At 37.6% G+C, this 23,440-nt stretch overlaps 1 protein-coding gene across 1 annotated transcript in view; it reads left to right on the top strand.

Moving 5' to 3' along the window:
- CTNNA3 (catenin alpha 3) overlaps window positions 1-23,440 on the top strand; it is a 460,862-nt gene that overhangs the window by 292,361 nt on the left and 145,061 nt on the right. The window contains exons 10-11 of the mRNA XM_021399187.1: window positions 6,169-6,261; window positions 20,663-20,819. Coding sequence (XP_021254862.1) covers window positions 6,169-6,261; window positions 20,663-20,819 — 250 coding nt within the window. The remainder of the gene's footprint in view (window positions 1-6,168; window positions 6,262-20,662; window positions 20,820-23,440) is intronic.

Below are 23,440 nucleotides of genomic sequence, written 5' to 3'. Positions count from 1 at the left end.
TCTTGTTGAACTTCATCCCGTTGACCTCAGCCCAGTGATCCGGCCTGTCCAGATTGTTCTGTAGGGCCTCCCTACCCCTAGGCAGAGGAATAAGGGACAGGGGAGTTGCCCTCTATGTTAAGAAATTGAGAGATTGTGAATAGCTGTCTCTTGAGAAATAGCCATCATTACATTGAGAGCATCTGGGTTAAAATTAGGGACCAAACCATTAAAGGACATCTGGTGCCTTGAGGTCTGCTACAGACTGCCTGATCAAGGCACGCCTGTTGACAAGGACTTCCTGTACCTGAAGAGGCATGGTGTTTGCAGACTCTCAACCTAATGGAGTACTTCAATCAACCAGATGTCTGTTGGGAAAGCAATAGAGATATCTGCAAAAAATCCAGGAGATTCCTGGAATCTATTGAGGATAACCTCCTGGTCCAGATGTTGGGCAGTCCAACCAGAAGTGAAACGTTACTGGACTTTGCACTCACCAATGCAGAGGAGAGCATTAAAGTGGTTAAGACTGGCAGCAGTCTGGGCTATAGCAACTATGCCCTGGTTGAGTTCACGATCTTGAGAAATATGGGCCTTGCAAAGAGCAGAGTCAGGACTCAGAAATTCACGAGAGTGAACTTCCAGCTGTTTAGTTAATTGTTGGATGGGATGCCCTGGAAAACTCTTCTTAGGAGCATAGGAACGGAACAGAGCTGGCAGCTCTTCAAGGGCACCTTCCTGAGAAGACAAGCTCTCAATCCCCTGACATAAGAAATTAAACAGAAGAGGCAGGAAACTGTCATGACTGAACAGGGACCTGCTGGTCAAATGGAGGGAGAGAAAGGAAACAGTGAAAGCAGGGCTGTATGGCCTGGGAATAATACAGGGATGCCATCTGGACATGCAGAGATGAGATCAAGAAAACCAAGGTGGAGATGGAACCAGACTTGGTGAGGGATATGAGAAGTAGCAGGAAGGGGTTCTACCGGTACACTGCTCAGAATAGACCAAGGAGAATGTACCCCCTGTGATAAATGAGAAGGGAGAACTGGTTTCAACAGACATAGAATAGGCTGAGGTACTCAGCAAGTTCTTTGCCTTGGTCTTCGCTGGCAATCATACTTCCCACGCCTTTGATGTCCCTGAACCTCTAGGCAGGGATCAGGCAAGCAAAATCCCTTCCACTGTAAAAGCAGAGCAAGTAAGAGACTTCCTCAAGGGACTGAAGGTATACAGATCTGCAGGGCTGGATGACAAGCATCCCAGGGTCCTGAAGGAATGAGCTAATGTGATTGCCAAGCCACTCTCCATCGTAATAAAATTGCAGCTGTCAGATGGTCCCCAGTGACTGGGAAAAGGGAAATATCATTCCTGTTTATAAGAGAGGGATGCAGGAAGACTGGGTGAACTATAGGCAGGTCAACCTCACATCTGTGCCTAGGCAGATCATGGAGCAGATTGTCCTGGAAACTGTTAGAGCATGTATGAAATGGAGGGGTGACCCTAGACAGCCAGCACAGCTTCACCAAGGGCAGTTTGTGCCTGACCAATCTGGTGGCGCTCTGAGTTGGAGTGATGCCATTGGCAGACAAAGTAAAGGCAAATGCTATCATCTACCTGGACTTGTGCAAGGCCTTGGCGTGGTCCCATGCCACATCCTTATCTCTCAGTTGGAGAGAGGTAGATTTGAAGAGTGTGCTATTTGATGCATAAAATATTGGATTGTTGCATCCAGAGGGTTGTTGTTAATGGGTCTATGACCAGGTGGAGGCCAGTGATGAGTGGTGTACCCTAGATGTCTGTCTTGAGAGCAGTGCACTTCAACATCCTTATCAATGACATAGACAATGAGATTGAATGCATCCTCAGCAAGTTTGCTGATGGCAGTAAGCTGAGTGGTGCAGATGACAAAATAGAAGGAAGGGATGCCATCCTTAGGGACCCGGTCAAGCTTGAGAAGTGAGCTATGTGAACCTAATGAGGTTGAACAAGGCAAAATCTACCATTTAATCTCTTTCTTTGCTGATTGAGATCTGAAATGGAGGCTGTCTTGATATAAGTCACCGTAGACTTGTAGATGGAATAGCTGTTTTGGGAGATGTCAGTTTATTATATTGGAGTGTATTTATTTGGTGTAACTGACTGTGATGAGGGCAGATATGTTGAGTCTGAGTATTCCACAAAGGTGTGAAATGCTTTATTTGTAAATAAATACGAAGTGGAGCATTCCAGCAGGCAAGTCGATGCAGGTCCATGCTATGAAGATTTGAAGCTTCACTAACCAGTTACTCTCTAAAGCATCGGATGCCGGTGTAGTGGTGTCTGTGGCCCTTAATATGCTCCCACCCTAATATTTTTGATCTTGTGTATTCTGCACATGTTCAGTAACTGTAACGTATAGATCTGTTTTATGATGATAAATTTTGGAGCAGCATAGGGCAATTTTGTTCATCAACTGCTGTCAGTTACAGTTAATACGATGTGGTGTTTCTGTGACTTTTCTTTCTGTAACCTGTTCGTTGTCTTCATCATGCTTTAATATTGGCCTCTGGTTTTTGGTAGTAATTTTGTGCTAGTATTGTTGAAGCTGGATAATATTGCAGTCAGCTGAACAGTCCACCTGGAGTTACAGGTCTTGTAACTGGAAAAGCATGCTGAGAATGTTTAGTTTTATTAAAATAATGCTGTAAAATAGCTCTGCACACTGAAATCCGGAGAGAGAATCCTTAACCTAGTTCTTCAACTGTCTTTAGTTTTACCAAAAGCAGTGGGAGAAAGCTTAATGGAGTTCTGCATTAAGCCTGATGCTTAGATGAAAGTAAATTATTTCTGAAATGTTTATTGTGCAGAGTTCTCACTTTCACATGTGTCATCTTTGCTTCAATGGGCTGTGTTTTTAATTTTATATTTTTATTTTGTGTGTGACCCAGTTTATCAAAACAGTTTTCTAAATGACCTTGTATGAGATGAAACTTAAGTGAGCATGTAGAACTTGTAATAAACAGACTGCTTGTTTATATTAGTTGAAAATAGACAGCAATCTAGTCCTTTGGTATCCAAATACCCTTTTATTAATTAATTACTGAAATAAAATCTCTAGCATGCTTGATAAATGATGTTAGAGGAAGCACTTTGTTACATAATGCTCTAAGGATTTTTTTCATGTTAACAAGGTATTTGGTTAAGTTGTACAGTTGAACAGGGGAAGTGGTTAGTCTCCAGTGTACAGTGTAGAGCTAATTTTGTTAAATCGGTAGTGATTATGGCATTAATGGCGTAATGCGTAATTCAGTTCTGCAGAAGAGGAAAGACATGGAGGCATGTAAAAGAGAAATGTAGAAGGAACCAGAAGATAGGTAAACAGGTAACTTCAGAAAAGTTAAACTAGCAGTGTCAGGGATGTTTCTGGAGAAGTGGAAGGTGAAGAGTGAAAAGAGGCAGGAATAGCAGCAAAATACACATTAAATGTACTTTGAGTATAGTTTCTGCAAGAGTAACAACTAAAAAAAATGTAGTAGTAGTGTGACTTCTAAATAGAGGTATCCTGAAGCATTTTATAAGGAATACAAAAATAAAATAGAAAATGTGGCAGCAGATGATAAATAGCTTATTATGTAGATCGCTCTGAAAGTAAAGCCTTCTGTTTATTTCTGTGGAAACCACAGCAGACACAAAGAGCACAGTAACACTGTTTGATAGAGAAAATTCTCAGCTACAAAACACTTATTTTTCAGCATAGTCACCATTTGGCATTTTGGTCAGCAATGAACAAGAGTCTGCATGCTGCACTTGTAAAAATCTGTGCCAGTGGAGGTGACCCACTGTCATTGTCGCCACTGCTGAAAAGCACCACCCTCTGCCTCACTGTGCTCACATCCACTGTTTTGTCTTCATAAACGTTCAGCAGGCATCAATGAATGTCAGTGGGTGACGTTTTTTTTCTGTATGGAGGAATTCACTTACACACTTCTGCTTCATATGCACTTCCATATTGGACACCATTTTGTCAGACTGCCCTTCTGCTGCCATCTGTCAGACTGCAACAGCATGTGATGGAATATTGTCAGGAAGGTTCAACCTCTACTGCCATTAACAACAACATCCACCTCTGACATTGTGGGCCAACATAACAAAATAGTAAGCATTACTTTTGGAGCAGCCCTCATATTACTAATCAACTTGATTTTATGTTTCAGTTTGTAGTGCCGAGGAGATCTCTTCAGGACACAGTGAGGGAAATGTCTTAAGAATTAATGTACTTGTGCTTGAGACCATGCTAATTATTTAAAGTAATCTGGATTGTCTTTTAGGTAGAACTGACAGAGAACTCTATTACTTACACATAAGGTATATATGAGGGCTGCTCTGAAAGTAATGCTTCCTGTTTTATAATGTTGGCTGATGACATCAGAGGCAAATGAAAATTCTGCCTGTTAGGTTTAATGGCAATGAAAGATTTCCTAATGTCAAGTAAAATGAAAGGTAGGTAAGTAAATTCACTGTTGGAATGGGAGTATTATATGAATTCCTAATACTGAACTGAAATGTTTTAACACAATAATAAAGTGACTATCTGCCTACTACTTCTTTAAAAACTGTTTTGATTTCTAAAAAGACTTCTAGTATGAACAGCATAGTCTTATGTTTGTTTTAGTCATAAAATGGCTTATTGTAAGTTTCTAATGCTTATATCCTTGGTTTGCTGCTTGTTCTTTTGGAGTATTGGATTTGACCATCACCAAGGAATACTTAAAACTCAGATTCATGAGGGGAAGATTGAAATTAGGAACAATTTTTCTCAAGTATTGTATTAAAAAAATACTAATGCAGTTGCCTAAAGTAAGAGTGCAGTTTCAGTGCAACTATGCAAATTGGGTTTCTTCAGTCCTAAAACTTTTTACGTTACTCAGGTGGGGAACCAATGAATTGCTGGAATAACAGGAAAAGGTTCATAAACTATTTCTAAGACGACACAGCTGTACATGGAAGGCCATGCATTCTAGCCCTCATCCTCTTCAGAATTTTGGAAAGGAAGAGTAATTTACTTGTCCTTGGACTAACAAATTCTTTGTAATTATTTATATCAATTAAATAAATAGAAAATTCTGATAATAGAACATCATTAAATTATTTTTTGTTGGAAATAGTCTATAAAAATGTTGATAAATGAAGATTTGTTTTTATTGTACAGCACCTGGGCCATGCAGTTCATTTCATGACTTGTGAATAATTGCAGATTAAGGATGCCTGTTTGTTTTGTATCTATGCTATTAGTTGCAGCACTGCAGAGGACTATTTCTCAGGCAGTTCTTGAACTACATTAACATAAGAGTGATGCATATATAAATAAAGCTACTTCAGGGAAGGATTATGGAAGCTAGCAAGTATAGTAGTTTATGTAAGGGCCTTATGTGGCTTCAGCATGATGAAAAGATCTTCTGGGTATCAGTGTCCCAAAGGCACCCTTGTGCCTTTGTGAAGCCAGCCCATTACAATGTATTGATGTTGAGCTGCGGTGAACTGACGTGTTCTTTTTCCTTCATCTTTTCAAACTTGTTAAGTTTTGTAACCTTGTAGGAAGGCTTTTTTTCATACAAAGAAAGCTGCATCTCCATTGCATTTAGTAAAACAGAAGATAAACTTCAACTTGCACATAATTCTTGTTTTCTTATACATTCTCAATATAGATTGTACCGACATGACTATTTTATTAGATAATTCCACAGCTAATTGATGATCTGTGTATGGTACAGGGCATAAATCACTCTGTATTTCATTATATCAAATCATGGCAAATCTTACTGGATCTTGAGGTCTTAAAAATAAATCTAAAAAAAAACCCTGGATATATGATTTGAAAGGCTCTGCAAAATAACAAAACAACCACAAGGGATTTAAGAAGACATAGGATCCTAATTTGAAATTTCCTGAAGTTACGTAAACATTATACTGCAGGTATTACATGGTGAACTTGAACTGGGGAGACGCCGTGAGATTCCTTGTTACCATCCACCCCTTTCCACAATTCCTTTTTTTTTTTTGCCTGAGTTTTCTTCTTCAGATATGTTCTTGGACAGATTAATTTCCCCAAATAATGAAGTCTTCCTTGCAGAGATGCCTTTGCTAAGATTGAGAGGAGAGTATGGGGATGAATACCTACTTATAAAACTATTTGTTTGTTTATTTAAGGTTGCTAATCTCGCTTGTTCGTTGTCAACAAATGAAGACGGAATGAAAATTGTCCAAATGGCAGCTAATCACATAGAGACTTTGTGCCCACAGGTATGACTTTTTCAATTAATTCCCATTACAGTGCACTGAGCATGCACAGTGTTTTGTTACACAACATAGATGTTTAGTTAAGCTGGTTCAGTCTAACATTCACATTCCATTCGCATAGTGGTTAGTGTAGTTAAATGGTGACTGAATAACAAACGAAGGGCATGTACTTAGTTAATCCTTTTGTTATTTCTTATAGGTTAACACAGAAATTGTAAATAGGCTATTGATTGGGAGTCCTAAGGAATTGTAAGAATTGCAATTCAAGAAACATGCTGTTTTATTTTAGAAATTAAACCCGACAGACTGAATAGCCTGCCGTTACTGGCAAATTGGGAGTATCTTTACTTTTACAAAGCACAGTACATATTTTGGCTTAACTGGAAATTTTATTACAATTCACTTTATTTTGTGTGTATGTGAATGTTCATGTATTACGTCTGATTATCACCAACCAAAAGCTTGAGCTTCTGTTTAAAGCAGGTGAATAAGAAATAGCACAGCTGCAGATACTTAACTTACAGAAAGTGTATTCATTCTGTGTTTCTCATGTTCAGAATTACAGATATGTAAAACTTCTGCAGTTACATAAAATTATGTTAAGAGCAGAGATTATTTTTGTGAATTTGACCCAAGTTGTTTCAGGCTTGAGGCAACATAATTTCAAGATCATTAGTTCTTCGAAGAACGCTACAGTTCACATGGTGGCCAAAATATTCTTTTGTGTGCTTGAATGGTAAATATAGTTGAAATAGAAGGTGAAGGACAAATATTAACAGTATGTTCAATTACAAGCTCGAGGAGTCCATTTTATACTCGCTGAGTAAAAGACAGTACATGAGAAAAAGGATTTTATATATGTAAGTGTGATACTCTGAAAGTGTTCTATGTCTTATCATTGAATCATAGAATGGTTTGGGTTTGAATGGACCTTAAAGACCATCCAGTTCCAACCGCCAATACTGTGGGCAGGAACACCTCCCACTAGGTGAGGATGCCTGAAATCCTATCCAGCCTGGCCTTGAACACTTCCAGGTATATGGGGCTTCCACAGCTTCTCTGAGCATCCTCTTACAGTGCCTTACCGCTCTCATTGTATAGAATTCCTTACTTAGGTCAAATCTAAATTTACCTTCGTTTAGTTTAAGGCCATTACACCTTATCCTATCGCTGCACTCCCTGAAACGAATCATTGGTCAAATGTCTATTTTTATAACTGTGTAACATTTCAGTGTTTTTATACATATCACTATATAAAATGGGTTATTTGCTTTAATATGTTGCTGTTTTTGTAAGATTATTAGCTTGTAAGAAGCATTTGTTAACAGCTTCTTCCAGCTGCTTTATTTCTCCAAGGCTACAAGTGGACCTTTGCAATACGTTGTTATGCATCCAGTTGTAGCACTTTTTTGAAAACTTAGAATTTTCTATCAGTATCGTATGGTAGCAGAAACTCTTAAAAGCTGATTTTGACTACAGAATTACTTTTTTCTTGTGGCCATTTAAATTGCTAGGATTTAATTTTCTGTAGTAAAATTGAAGCTTATTGTTTTTATTTTCCCTTTGGTGTGGTGTTTATTGTCATTTTTCTTGTGGTGTTTTTTTTTATTCATTTTGCTCTGAAAAATATATTGCCAGAAGGGTACCAAGTAGTTTGGATTAAAGTCCAGAAACATTGAATGAAAACCAAAACAAACCCTCCCCCCTCAAACAAACAAACATATCTCCCCCCAAAAAAAGAAGAAACTCAAGAAAACAACCAGGCAACACCTGCAGAAAACACCAGGGAATCTTTGGATTTGAGCATTAAAATTTCCCATGGTCCCACAGCACTGGTGAAGAGGTAGATAGAAAATTGGCAAGCGCAGGAGGAAAGCCATGTAATTGTTAGAATTCATAGAAGTGCCTATGTTCTCTTAATTATACTGTACTATTTTTAAAAGTAGAGAGTTGATTCTGAACTCAAGCTTTTTTAAAATTCAAATGAGATTATTAGCAAATATTTTCCTGTTCAATAAATTAAGAAAATATGTTAGAGCAGATATGAAACAACTTCTGTTCATGAAATTGCTTGAGGAATGTATTTTAAATACATTTAATTTTATATCAGTAATAATAGAATGTAGAGAGAGCACTGCTATCTTATGTTATAGTGAAGGAAAAATAATTCCTGTTCATGGTAATGGCTTTTGGTGGGAGGTTTTTCTTGAGTATTGTCAAGTAGGTAAAATCTAAAATGTCGCTGTTGTTCTGTGTGGGAATCCGTGTTGCCTTCCTTATGCAAAGAAATTTGTGATCTTATCAAATCTATTAGAAGGAAAAGAATCTACAATAGCAAAAAAACAATTATAGGTTTTGAACAAAAAGGGTACAAAACTGTGGTTACGTTCTAGTCTAGGACTTGGTTTGTTCCCCTCATGTTTCACCAGAGACATATTGTAGGAAGTCTCTTGATCCTCTTTTTGTCTCATGGTGTAGGCCAAAATAAGCAATAGATGGTAAACCTGTTATATATAGAGGTAGAAAAATTTTCTTAATGTAGTAGGACATTAGAAATAAGTAGACAGGGGTTCCAGTTTCTCTATCTAAAATGCCACAGATTTTTACATTTACTTCACATTCAGTCTCATCATCTTCCATGTGGCTTAACAAGCATGTCCAGCAAACTAGGCTAACAAAAGGAGGAGCTAGGGTAAGAAGACTGAAAAAAAATATGTGATTTTGAGTGTAAAGATGATTTAGCTTGTTATTTGGCTGGGCTTCTGTGTAAATATAGGGTCCCTTTTTCCTTATCTTCTTGAAGGTAGTCTTCAGGCATTGTTCACTTTTCCCACTAGGTGAGTTTTTAAAGAACGGCTACCAGAAGAAAAACAGAGCAAGCAAGCTAGATCTATTTCCTTTTCAGTTCTTTCTGTTCTGTACTGCTGAGCAGGTACAGACTGGGAGATGAATGGGTGGAGAGTGATCAGATGGTGCTGGTTGGACAGCAGGCTCAACATGAGTGAGCAGCAGGCACTGACAGTCCAGAGGGCAAACTGGATCTTGAGGTACCTTAACCATAGTGTAGCCAGCTGTTCAAAAGAGATGATTCTTCCACTGTAGTTAGTAGTGATGTAGCCTCACCTTGAAAGGTGTGTGCATCTCTGGATCTTATAAAGGATCTTAGGGCCCTTGAAATTATCCAGAGGGTGGCAGAAAGGAAAGCTGGTAAAGGAGCTGTCATATGAGGAAACACTGGGGATGCTTGGGTTGTCTGGTCTGGAGAAGAAGAGGCTGAGAGGTGATGTCCTTGCTCTTTACAACTTCCTGAGGAGGGGAAGCAATGAGGAGGTGCCAGTGTCTTTTCCCTGGGATCTGTGGCAGGACATTTGGGAATGGCACAGAGTTGCACCAGAGGAGAATCAGACTGGTTATTTGGAAAAAATTATTTACCGTGATGGTGGTCTAACACTGGAATAGGCTTCCTAGAGAGGTGGTTGATGCCCTATGCTTGCCAGTGTTCAAGAATCATTTGGATAATGCCCTTAATAACATGCTTTAAGTTTTGATTAGCTCTGAAGTGGTCAGACAGGTGGACTAGATGATCTCTGAATCACAGAATATCCCACGCTGGAAGGGGCCCTTAAGTATCATCAAATCCAACTCTTGGCTCTATACGGGACCACCCAAAAATCAGACCATATGTTTGAGAGCATTGTCCAGACACTTCTTGAACTCTGGCATGCTTGATTCTGTGACAGCTTCCCTTGCCCAGCCACCCTCTGGTGAAGAGCCTTTTCCTGATATCCAGCCTTAACCTTCTCTGTTGCAGCTTCTTGCCATTGCCTTGTGTTCTACCTCTGGTCACTAGAGAGAGGAGATCAGCACCTGCCCCTCCACTCCCTCTTGTGAGGAAGCCATAAGCCACAGTGTGGTCTCCCCTCAGTCTCCTCTGCTTTGGGCTGAACACACCAAGGGACTCCAGCCATTCCTCATAAGTCTTCTCCTCTAGGCCCCTCACCATCTTTGTAGCCCTCCTTTGGACATTCTCTAGTAGTTTTATGTCCTTTTTGTACGGTGATGCCCAAAACTGTACGCAGTACTCAAGGTGAGGCTGTACCAGTGCAGTGTGGAGCAGGACAGTTACTTCCCTCAGCTGGCTAGCAATGCCCTGTTTGATGCACTCCAGGGGACAGCCGGTCTTCCTGGCTGCCAGAAAGACATACTGGCATACTGTTGACTTGCTGTTCAACTTGCTGTCAACCAAGACCCCCAGATCCCTTTCAGCAGGGCTGCTTTCCAGCATCTCATCTCCCAGTAGGTATGTATAGCCAGAGTTGCCCCTTCCCAGGTGCAGAATCCGGCACTTGCTGTTGTTAATCTTCATGTGGTTTGCCTAGCTCTCTGACTTGAAGGTCTTCTTCAGTTGAACTATTCTATTATGTTAAGCAAGATACTGAGCTGATCAGTGGAACATATTTATGCACCTCAGGTTTCTAAGCCATTCACATATGGATCTGATATTATTGACTTCAACATGGTATATTTGTTTTGTCTATCCCGATGTGATATATCTGTTTCTCAATGTTAGCTTGACTGTCTGGAATTCATTTGCCGTATTCAGGGATTACAGAACTGCTTTTTTATTAACCTATGTACCCACAGTGAGGAGAATGTAAAAAATAAATACCAAGACTCTTAGGAGAAACCAGATTTTGCAGCCCTTTCCTCTTTGAGTTTTAGTAATTTCAGCACAGTTGTGGTGCTTTCTTTCCTGTCTCTGAAACAGGCAGCCATAAACCTGTTAGATGTTTCTAGGATCATTTGAAATCGTATTTATCTGTTTCAGAAATACTGTGGCACCAAGAGTTTAGGAACTGAGGTGTTTGTTGAGTCTGTGTCTGGAGAAAATATCTAGTCCACCAGCCATTTGTGTTGTCCTCTTCCTGAGTACACCGATTACACTGTGATTCTGCACAAAGTAGCATTGAAGCTTTAAGCAGCCTTACAGTTGGAGCAGTGTGCCTTGTGGACAAATACTCAATTAAAACTCTAAAATCCAAGAAGGACCTTCCTGGTCTCTGTACGCTTTCTTAAAGTTATGGTCATAACTTTGTGTTTCTTATTTATTTTGCTTAAGCTCTTAATGTTAATGACCCTGTAGGTATTTCTTTTCTCAAAGCTAAATGTTTTAGCAGTGTTTTTTTCCCTCAGAAAAGTCAACAGGGGATTTTATTTTTCCCTTTGGGTTATGTTTTGATTTAAACTTAAATTGTTTAGGCCTTTCAGGTTGATACAGATTGGTGGATATTATCTGCTTCTGTATTATTTTCTGAAAAGTCTGTACTTCATTGAACAAACCTGAAAATTTTGCTTGATATAAATGAGACTTCGTAGCTAGTAAGTGGACAGCATTCTTTTGTGTTATTTTTTTTCAGATGCTGTACTTTAGTTGTGATGCTATGGATTTTTGAAACTGACAATCTACATTTCCTATATATTTGCTTTTTCATCAGAGAAGATCAATCATCCATTTTATTCTTTGGTCATAAAATGGTAGTGGATACTGAAGAAGCTTTTTATTAGTGTCATAAAAACAGTTTGCCAGTATCACTTTCATAACCACAGTTGTTTCATAATTTCGGTTGAAGAGGCTCTGTTGCGTCTCCTTTTATCTGTCTTAACACTGTTTTATACACACACAGCAGTCTTGTGCAAGGACAGGAAGTAATGGGGGAATCACAGAATCATAGAATGGCTTGGGTTGGAGGGGACCTCAAAGATCAGCTAGTTCCAAGCACCTGCCATGGGCAGAGTTGCCAGCCACTAGATTGGGAACGTGATGAGTCAGTGAGTTGTCTACCATCTGCTTTAAAAGAGATAAAACAGATCTTAGTATCTCTAGCAGTCTCAGGCATCTGTTTATGTATCTTCTCCAGTCTTTGAATCGAGAGATTAATTAAAAATGCACATCATGACTTAATATTTCTGAAACCAAAGCACAGACGTTTTCATGAAGCAGTGCATTTTGCTTGTAGCTTTTCCCTGTGTTATCAAAGTCCATGCACAATGCTACTGAAGTTAATGAAAAAATTCTTGTTAATCAAAGAAATCTCATTAACCTTAATACCTGGTTACCTGGTGGTAGTGTGCTTGAACGTTCCTGTATTTAATTCCTTCTCTTACACCTTTGCTTCACAAGCAATTTAATCAGCCATACATCTCCTGTGCTGCTAGAGATTCAGTCTCCCTTCCTACTCTCAGGGTCTGATTTCTGCCTCCTTCCCTTGTGACTAAAGTAGCAATCATGTAACTGCTCTGCCATATGCATCAGGTCACTGAGAATTTATTTCAAAAGGAAGCAGGAAGGTTAGTTTTCATTCAAATCAGTTGTCTGATACAGTTTGCTGTATGGGTATATGAACCTTTCTCATTTCCTCTGGTGTAGTTATTGGTACTAGTAGTTGTAAGGCTGTTACCTTTTCCTGTTCGTGGAGATTGAAGTTTGATAAGGCTTGTGAAGTTTTTAACTAGCTAGGGTGGCATAGAATCCTAATGATGTGGGCCAGCAAAATGTATTGGAAGGCCTAATGCTTTATGCTCTAATGCAGATAGGCTTAGCTGAATATTTGCTTTGGCTTGAACTTTGCCCATAATCATTTTGAAGGAAAATGAAAATTAAACTATGACTCTCAGATTCCCCTGAAAATCTCACGTTGGCAGTGACTGCTTGGCTGTTTTATGATAGTACTTAGAGAATAATTTATTGCAAAATGCCCCGAGGTTTTCTGTCTTAACTTTCATCTTCCAGTTTCTGTTGTGTAAAAAGAGAATCCTCAACAAATTTCTCAGATTGTAGTATTAAATAAAAATACCAACTGCACATGCTGAGTGGCCTCATCTTCCTTAGCACTACAGAAGTTGTTCTGTTTTATCCTCTTATGCTTGCTCAACCTGGGGTTACTGCAGATATTGGGAAGCCACGGGAATAAGGGAATTTTTTAAAGTTGTTGCAAGGTATATGTTGTAGATGCATGCTGCACAAAAATGTTATGAATGTTCTGTAAACAAATTATTTTTCCCTGCACCTTTAAAACTTGAAAGCTTTCTTCCTGGGAAGATATTTCTTTCTTTCTTCAACATCATCATTTGTTGTGATTTAGTAAGTTTTTCCAAGTTGCCATGTTTTGTTGCTGACAGTGTTGCAGCAGAATGCTAGGGAAGAGAAGGAAGGCAGTAAAACTCCACTGTTAGAGACCTGAAATAAAAAAAACTACTGAGTCTGGGGAGGAGAATGATCACACAGTAGGAGAGCATAGAGTAGTATGTGACAGCATAATAATGCCTCTGTTAAGAGATTTATTTTCACATGGTTTTTGGAAGTGAGGGGAGGACAGCAATAAAGAGCTGAGAATATGTATAGTTATAGAATTCAGTAATAGAGAAGTTTAAATAGCAGAGATGGAAACATTTTACTCTTATTGAAACAAGAAGCTACAACCACACTATTCATGTATGATTCCATCTGCAATAAGTTTGTTTCTCGGTATTGAGCACATCATTGCTATCTGCTGCTTCCCCAGTTTTGGGATGCTTTTCAGCTGCAGTATTGCAAGTGTGGGGGGATCGTCATGGGTGCTTCAGCACTCTGGAGGCAGCTGACAGTATTGATTGCAGGGAACAACAGATGGATGCACCAGATCTGGCAAGGATCAGTTCTGGTGCAGCAGTAGAGAAACTGGTGTTTGTCAGTGTTTAGGCAACATTGCAGCTGCTTCTGAGGAAACCTAGCTTAGTATTCTTGGTGGCTTTTTTTTGTTGTTTTTCATTTTATTCTTAGTAGTAATATTTTTAAAAAGTTTCTCACCTCTGTTAATGCTACAGTAGAAAGTGAATGAGGTAGAGACAAGTTCCATAGATCTGTAGTGTGGACAGGGTTAGGACTACGTGGTCTACATTCTTGTATATGCATATATGCCCTTTAAGTTGCAGCTAAGGACGAAGCTTTTGGCAGTTTATAGTGTCTTCTGTACAAGCTTTCAAAGCAAAGAAGACACAGAAATTTTCATTTCTGCACATCCACCTTCCCCTTCCATCTCCTGTACAGGGGTTTCAGTGAGTTTTGGTAATAATAGCATGTTTTTCAGAGAAGTGTCTAACCTAGAAATGTGTAGAGAGGTGAATCTTATACATTTGGCCAATTCATGTTTCTTGATGAGCTTCCGGGTTTTTTAAATTACGATTTTGAATGGTTTCCATAGAAGTAGCATCAACGTCAAGGCAGCAAATGACTACCCCTCTGTATTTTAATGATTTGTTCCTGGAAGCTAAAATGTCTTTGAAAAAGGCAAAGAGAGGTAACATGATTTGCAAGTGGCTTTTATACGTTACATTTGTGGAATGATAAACACAAAGTTTATGTGACAGTCTGACAATCAGCTACACAGTCTAAGAAAAGGCATTCCAAAAAAAAACCAGAGGAAGTACCCACACAAATGTGGATGATAAATACTTACCTGCATTTTCAGTTCTTTTGCACTTCTGTAACATTTCAGACTGAAATAATGGGAATGCCTCTTGAATTTTCATTTTTACTTTCTTGTCTCAGTATTATGTTAGGATCTCTGTTCAATCATGTAAATTCAGTCCCACCTTATTCCTCATTTTACTAGTATGCTTTGAACCCCGCAGTAATCTTTTCAGCAACTGAAATTGGTTTCTCAGAAGTGCAGATACTTCACTAAGGTTAAAAAAGTAAGCCTTTAATGAGCATTTAAAGATTGCATAGTCCACAATTCCTCCTCTTCTTTCTTCTACCAATGCAGGATCAACTCTTCCATGGTGTAGAGGGTTGAAATTCACCTGATGATTGTTCAGCTACCCTTGTCTTAAAAAACCTTGAATGATGGAGAGTTCACACGCTACCCAAGTCGTCTGTTTTTGTGCGTAATAACTGTTTCTTCAGATAGGTGTTGTTTTTAAAAAAGAAAAAATGAAACTTTTACCTCCCATTCAGTACTTCCTGTCTTGTTTCTGGTGGAAGAAATCGTGGTTTTATTTCTTCCATTCACATGCTTCCTTTTTTGTGAATGTGAAAACTGTCATTTCCATTCACTTTCATTCTTCAGTTATATTTGTATATAAACTAGCGTATATACTAGTCCTTGCTATCATGGTCCTCCTTGCAACAGCTCTGTGACTTAAAGGATTTATAGTCATAGGCTGATGAAAACATCAAAGGTAGCATTCTCATTGGTAGTGTATGAGTACATGCAGGTATATTACAGTACTTTGCAAAGTTCCGATCTGGCTTTTTCTAGGACCCATGTGCAATCTGAACTGTTTTCTTCCCTTCCTAATTGGCAGAAAGTAACACTTGACGACATTGGCTGTGATTTTGTGTTTTGCTCCTTCTCTGTTTTTTCATTCTCTCTCATTTATTCCTGTGGACTGTCATTATCCTGTTCTCATATTGAAGGTTTTCTGAGTATAATTTTTGAATAGTTTTAAGCATCCTGTGTTAAGAATTTTGCCTGCTTTATATATTTTTGGTTTGGCAGATAGTGTTCATTTGCTTGTGCATCACTTGTTACACACATACACACACACTCACAGCTGTTATCCTTTTCTTTATCTTAGTAAATGGTTTTATCTCAACTCACAAGTTCTAGGTTTTTTTCTGTCTCTTCCCCCATCTTGCAGGGAATGGGGGGAGTGACCAAACAGCTGTGAGGTGCTTTGCCACCTGCTGGGTTAAACCATAACAAATGCTTATGATAGAATGGGATGAATTTCAGTCGAGTAAATGTGCATTGTGACTTGTACCTTAGGAACAGCAAATAATGAGTCTTGTCTGAAAAACAAAGGAAACAGTTTTCTATTAATTCCTAAAATTATTCACAATTTCTTTAAAAAAAAATGAAAGAATGCTATTATTATATTGAACTTTTTATATTCTACTTGTCTTATATAAAGAACATCAGTGTTGTCTTACACTGTCTCTCAACCAAAGAGGTTTGGGTATAGAACAGGAGACTTCCAGGTTCTTTTTTGTTCCATGGAAGTTTCTGTGAGGAGCTGCAGGATGTGATAAGCACTATCACAGAGCGATACTCACTCCTGAAGTACTAAATGCAGAACTGTTCTAAAAACATGATCTGAGCGCAAGTCTTGAGTCACCATGTTTTCTCTCTCAATTTTTTTCTTGATTTTCATGTCAGGAAATTGAAACCAGGCATTGAAAAGAGCACCTTATGCCTCTTTTCTGTACTGGGTAGAATAGTGATTAGGAACTGAAAGTTACTCACTGTTGATAAAGGGGATAAAAGAAATGGAGAAGATAACAGTGCAGGTCCTTTCTTTCTTTAGTTTGTGTATTCCTTTGTACATGTATAGGTTTTTTCATTGCTGTCTTAGCCAAGTCTCTTGTAATCATCACAGTGTGCAATTTCTTACAGGTTGGAAATAAGGTCTAACTTTGCCGTTAGCATATTCTATCACCTCTAATTGAATAGAAAGCATAAGTGGTGGACTCCATCAATACAAGTACTGAGAGATGTGGTAACAACTGAAAAGATGATCTGAAGCAGAGTTTAAAGACTTTGTGTGGTTGTATCTTTTGCATTTTAAGCATTTATTTTAATAAACAGAGAAAGTAATTTGAATTATTGGTAAAACCGTATGTCAGTTGAGGATAGCTTTAGCATAATGTTTTACTGCCTACTTTGGAGTATTTATTCAAGATGCATATTTAGTGTCAAAGGTAGTACAATAACAGAGGAAAATGCTGAACACCTATGTTTATAAAAATGATCGCTAATAACCTCTTAAATTCTCAGCTTTAACTCTTTGCAAAAAATAGTATGTGCTTGCAGTGCCCTTAGTAGAAGCAATGTATGTAAATGGAAGTTGAAACCTTCAGCAGTTTGAGCTGTTTGTTGACTTGAGAAGCCAGAAGCAATTGGCTATCAGAGCATAAATAAATGTCTGCAGGGAAAGACCTTACACTTCCAAAGAAATGATGCTGCAAATGAATGGTGCATATGGGAATGTGAGCAGAGGGACTGTAATGTTACTTTGCTTATGCCTAGAATATGAGCACCTTTGCAGTTGTCTTTGAATAGGCCTTTCAGGGTCTCTGATGACTCATTTTTAATGTATGCATTCTGATGGAGAATAAATCACCAACCTTTTTATCCATGTCAGTGTTGCTGTGCTATTGTTATTTTTCAAATATTAGAAATAAAATGATCCATGATTTTGCAGTGATCCAAACTATACTTGGCATTCATTTTGGGAGGGCTTCTTCCCTGGGATTTACCATGTTTCTTCTGAGATTTTATTGGAGGAGAGAAATATGCCTAAAAACTCAAATAAAAGTTAGCTTCCACCCGTTAACTATTTTAGCAGACTGTGTTTCCTGACAACTGCATTTAAAAGGTATAATTGAGTGGGGAATTGGATGATGGTTGTCACAAGTGCGCCTGCTTTTAGGAGAGGGATCGTACCACCGAGGCAAATCTGCTGCCAGATGATACAGCTGCTCAGTGCTGTTTCTTCAGGTTTTGCAAATCTGCAGTAGGGATAAAATAAGATCGTGTAATACATGGCAAGGGGAACAGGTTGAAGAGATGTCTGAAAACTAGGGGAATAATTGCATGTTTAGCATAAAACCCATTTTAGTTGGAAAGGGAAAAAGAGTAGTCAGTTCTAAGTCCCTTTCTGGATCTGGCTAGGGCATTGCTTTGTCAGCCACTTGTCATGGGCTTGTGATGTCTATTATTTTAAAAGTCACTGTCTTTGTTTTAAGCAGATTGTGTCAGTCTTCGATTAAACTTATCTTTATATGTGTGTGGTGTGGTTTTTGAGCTGTATTTCTTTTCTGCTATTGTTTTGTAAGCAAACAGCTTGAACTGTAGCTGGTGATTGTGGATTTTGAGATGCTTTTGATTCATTTCAAGAGTATTCCATCATATCGTAGGTGCACAGCAAGGGATGCTTTTAATCAGGTATTTTTAAAATAGGCCGTGCAGCTTTAAAAAGAAGAGTAACGAGACCCAGTATTTTCAGATTCTAATTGCTCAACTGTTGAGTGCTTTTCTGCTAGCATGTACTTTTTGCATTTAATCAGAATTAACTTGATACTTGGATCTTTCCTAAAATTTTTATCAATGGAAAACTTAATAGTGTGTTATTTATGACTATCTGCGTGGTGCAACGATATAAATATTAAGGCAAAATTAATTGTGAAAAGAGTTGAAAGTCTAATTTAAGTAATTTAGGTATTAATAATCTAGAAAATGAGTATGAAAAATTGAGTTTTATTCAGTGTATCTTACAGCTTTAAGCATAAGTTTGCATATCCTTTGTTTTCCAAAAATGAGAAGATAATTCTGTTTATGTTGCCACTAATAGGTAGTAGTTCAGAGTGGTAAGGGTCCTCCTTACATTTAGAAGACAACAAAATAGTGTTTAAATTAAACAATGTTTAAGTGTATTTGTTACAATATTAATAAAGTAACACCTTTGTGATGATTAAATTCCTGTTTTATGAAAACACATAGTAGATCATTTTAATATGTTGGTATATTACACAATGTTGGTGGTGTTTTATGCAACAGATTAAATGGTAATTATACAGTCTTCCTTAGTTGAGCAATTAGTCTACTTGGTATTTTAATCTAAAGCAAATTGTTGGTTTTATGTTAGAGAATTTTAGGTAAATGGAGAGCTTTTTGCCAGCTCAGTGTGGATAGTGTTTGGTTGGTTTGACTTTTTGCTGTTTGGTGGGTTCTTTGTATGTGTGTGTTTTTTGGCGGTTGCTTTTTTACCTTTCCTACAATTTGATTTTCATGATGCACATGGAGTAATGTGTTAATTTAATCTCTACAGCTATTCTCTGTCTTTAGCATCTCTTCTCAAAACTGTCTTTTCTTTATTTCAACTTCACTGACAGATTTGTTTTTTTTAGATCTATGATAATGATATTGATGCTGTTCTCTCTTGAATGGGAGAGAAACGCTTTGTGTCTTTTTAGAAGTATGGTGTTCTGAAATGGTTAGGATATTGCCCTTAAAAGATGAGTACTTCAAAAGTTGAGCAAAACACTTGCCCTCATGATTTTTCAGATATTGTTTCTGTTAATACTTCTCAGACTGTTGTTTCCTCTGGCAGTATTTTCTATTTTGTTATCAGTTGGCACGGGGGACTAGCTTCTGTTGGCTTGTCCAAAGTAAATGTGAATGTTTTTTGCTGCTATCTATCCAGCTGGTTCCAATTCTAAGTTTATGTTTTTCCTGTTGCAAATTTGATTTTCCTACTGGAGAGTAGGATGCTTTTATACTTCTCCTGTTTTTCTTTTTGAACATTTTGCACTTGGTGAAGAAATCTTGTCCTTTCCTTCATTGTAGTTGCATACCTTCTTCCTTCTCCAGCTACATGGTAAAGTACTAATAAGATGTTCTGTTCTTCTTTACCAGAGCTGTTAGGAAAAGACTCAATCCCAGCAGTTTTATTGTGAAAGCCCATGTGTGTTCTTTTGTTATGAGAGCATGAATATTAGTAAAATTTGTAATTACTTAAATTTCACCAACTGCATAACAGGTAAAAAAATACCAGCCAAATAAAACTGATCACACTTCTAGTTTATGATCCCAAGCAGAGTCAGGAGGATTAGTATTGTAAAGAAGCATCATTTAAATTTAGGATGAGAAATTTCCTAGTTCTTACTCTTTGGTATGATGGAGTCGTTACAGTGTCACGATACTTAAACTGTTTCATGAATATGTACTGTCAGTGCTGGGGATTAATGTGGCTTGTTCTGATTCTTCCTATTCTTCGCTTTAAATAGTGTTTCAAGCACTTCTCTCAATAAATAATACAGTTTGAGTTATGTAATGTTTTTGGATTTAACATCAATAAAAAGCCATATCGGAAGAAGCCCTCTAGATAATTAACTGATTGAAGTGAAATCTAAAGAAGTAATAACTTTATGATCTAATATTCTGTCAAACGTTAGTCTCTTATAAGAGAGATGGAATCTGCCCTCTTAATGTGGACATATCTACTACTTTGAGACCTAACTGATTTAGAAGTACCAGAATAATGCTTCTTTTATGTAGATTTCACACATGTTATTTCCTTGCCATTGATTAGGTACCTATTGTCCTGGAAAAATCAGCTGCTTTTACATGACAAAAGCTGATAATATCTCTTTCAGTGAAGATACTCTATAATAGGCTCTTCTTACTTCATGAAGCTAAAAAGGAAGTTAGTCTAAGCAGTGTCTAACTGATGATACTCCTGCAGTGAGCAAAACAAAAGCTGAACAACGTAAATGCTGCTCTGCAGTATTAAGCTATGAGTAAAACTTTGTTTCAGAAGACATAATTATTTAGTTGTGGTTTCTTTGTTTGTTTTTGTATAGGTTATTAATGCTGCTTTAGCTCTTTCTGCAAGACCAAAAAGTCAAGTTGTAAAAAACAACATGGAGATGTATAGGAATATATGGGAGAATCGCATCCATGTTCTCACTGAAGCCGTGGATGACATAACAAGTATTGATGATTTCCTTGCTGTATCAGGTATGGTAACTATTGGAATCAGATCGTTCTTTAATACACTTCAAAAGCTTTTCATAGGAGAGTAACTTTTCAACTGGAAACAAACAAGATCAGTTTGTGTTGGGCTTTGTGAAGCCTATCGTATGTTCAGAATGTCCCGGCATGGTAGGTGTTTTATTCTGTACAATGTAGAAGTCATCTGAACAAACAGTAGGTGTGTGAAGCAGTGTTGCTGTCTTAGAGTGGGTACGTTTATCCAACCTTACGGGTTCATCTGCTTCAAACTTGTAAAATCCTCTATGCTGTGTGAAGTCTTGTTCTGTGAAAGGAAGTACGTATAGATGTGTATATACATAGAAGAGAAGATTGTCTGGGTGTTTCCCTTCCCTCTCTGTGTAACATTATGAAAAACAGTGCAATTTAGTATTCAGTATATCCAAAACCTTAAAAGCTGTTGTAATTTACACAGATAACACCAACAGAAACTTTTCTTGGGACACTTGATAACTTGATTGACGAATTTTGGGTTCACGAGGGAAAAGAAAGTGATACTAAATCAGTTTTGATAGATAATTTGGCTTTTCTTAGAGCTGTGCAGGTACGAGGCTTCCAATCTTCCAGAGTTTTTCTGGATATGCATATGGGTTTATGAAAGTAAGTAAAACTTGGTTCTACAGTAATTTCTGTGATAGACATAGAAATTAGAAACCACATAGGCTGCTTTTTCACATTAATACATGTAAAAACACCTTATAAACAAAACAAATGCATTGTAGCGTTTTCAGAAATGTTAGTTATACGTATTTGTCAAGAGTGTACTTAAAAAATAGTTTAAAAAAAAAAAGCACTTAAAAATTTATTCTCTGAAGAGATCTTTAATGACAGTATTTTCTGAAACTGTGTGTATTCAGCGTTGAAACAGAACACCTCTTCTAGTTCCTGCACTTCAGAGATTCTATGTTTTGACTTCTATCAGAGTAATATGGGCAGGAAAAAAAACTTGTGTCATCTTCATTAAATGTGCTTTAAATTTTGTTTCCCTATGGCTAGTGTGCCATATTAGATGTATAGGAATATATGGGAATGGGCTAGTTTGCCCATTCTTCTCTGTGCAAGTACAGAGAGCTGAATTCCATTTGTTAGGATTATGTGGTTCATGTAACAGTGTAGAATGTGAGTAGTTCTGCAGGTGTCCATAGTTTGAAACCTTTGCAGGTAAAGTCAGAAGTTCATTTTCTCAAATCATTATTTATTCACTAAAAACAAAAATGTACACTTGAAAAAAAAAAAGAAAAAGGGATTAACTAGTATACAGATTACTGTAAAGTTTACGTATGAATTCCTATGTATTTTCAAAAATACAATCTTTACTGTGGTAGCTGGACACTGCTGGACTGGAGTCCCCATAGCTGAGTAGTGAGTGATATTTTTCTTGTAACTGAGACATTGATTGAGACAGTGCAAAAACAGTAAGCAGAGATGGCTCTTCAGGCTCTTTCCAAGTTTGCCTGTTGCTGATACAGCTCGTTAGTTTCACCTCCAAACACAGATCTTCTCCTTGCTTTATGCTGGTCGGTCAGTATACCTAACCGAGTCATTTAGGTCTGAATGTAGAAGAATTTCCTGACAAATAGTGTGAATTGATTATTTGTTGAACAACTGTCCTAAATGTTATCTAAGCATCTTAGTGCAGAAAAACATGATCTGAGATTGTATTTAATAGATGTTGATTATAAATCCTCCTTTTGCATATGGGGTCCAGGAGGTTGCAAATCTGAAATTTTTGCAAGTGATACCAGAACCATTAATAAAGCAAAGAAACTGGTCAATTTTCTCTATTAATAATAAATGAAATCCTGAAATCTCTGCCTACTATGAAATAGCCTAGGTTTTAAAATTCTTCATTCAAATTCATTGAATTAAACATTTATTTTTGACTAAAAAACTGTGATCCATTTAAATGTCAAAGTTCAGTTTTTTTAATGATTTCCTAGGTTTGAAGAATAATGTTAGAAAGTACATTAGTACTTGGAAAAAAATATCCATCAGTGGGCAATTACTTGTTTCAGAGTAAACCCATAAATTTTTGATCTGTTCTACATTACTTGAGTATAGTGGAGTGATGCAGTGTTTCACAGTAAGTAAAAGCAGAAACTGTAACTTAAGTGGCAGTGATGTGCAGGCCTATGTATCATGAAGCCCAAAGCACTGAACACCCATATACTTTTTAAACCATGTGTAGAACATCCTCTCTAAGCTGTGTCAGGATGTTTTTGCACATTTTAATTTCATGTTTTCACTTAAGTGATTGTTAAGTAGATGTTTCCTTATGGCAGCATCATTTATTTCCTTTGGAAAGTTTTTTATTTGCGCATAGCGCTGATTATTAAGTCTAATTACAATGAATGGTGCAGCCACTCAGTAAAATCATCAGTGTATTAGCACCATTAGTGTGTTCTGAGAGAGTAAAATATGGTGTATATGTTGCTCTATCCAAATAGAAAAGTTAAACGTGTTATAGAAGATGTTGTCTAACTCCTTGAGAAATTACTTAGTCATTACTTCAGTCATGGCAGTCCCAGATGTGGAGTTGTTGGAGAGAGTCCAGAGTAGGGCCACAAAGATGAGCAGAAGGCTGGAGC

This window comes from Numida meleagris, chromosome 5 (genome assembly GCF_002078875.1).
Source record: "Numida meleagris isolate 19003 breed g44 Domestic line chromosome 5, NumMel1.0, whole genome shotgun sequence".
Classification (NCBI taxonomy): Eukaryota; Metazoa; Chordata; class Aves; order Galliformes; family Numididae; genus Numida; species Numida meleagris.
This window is presented reverse-complemented; position numbering and strand designations above follow the sequence as displayed.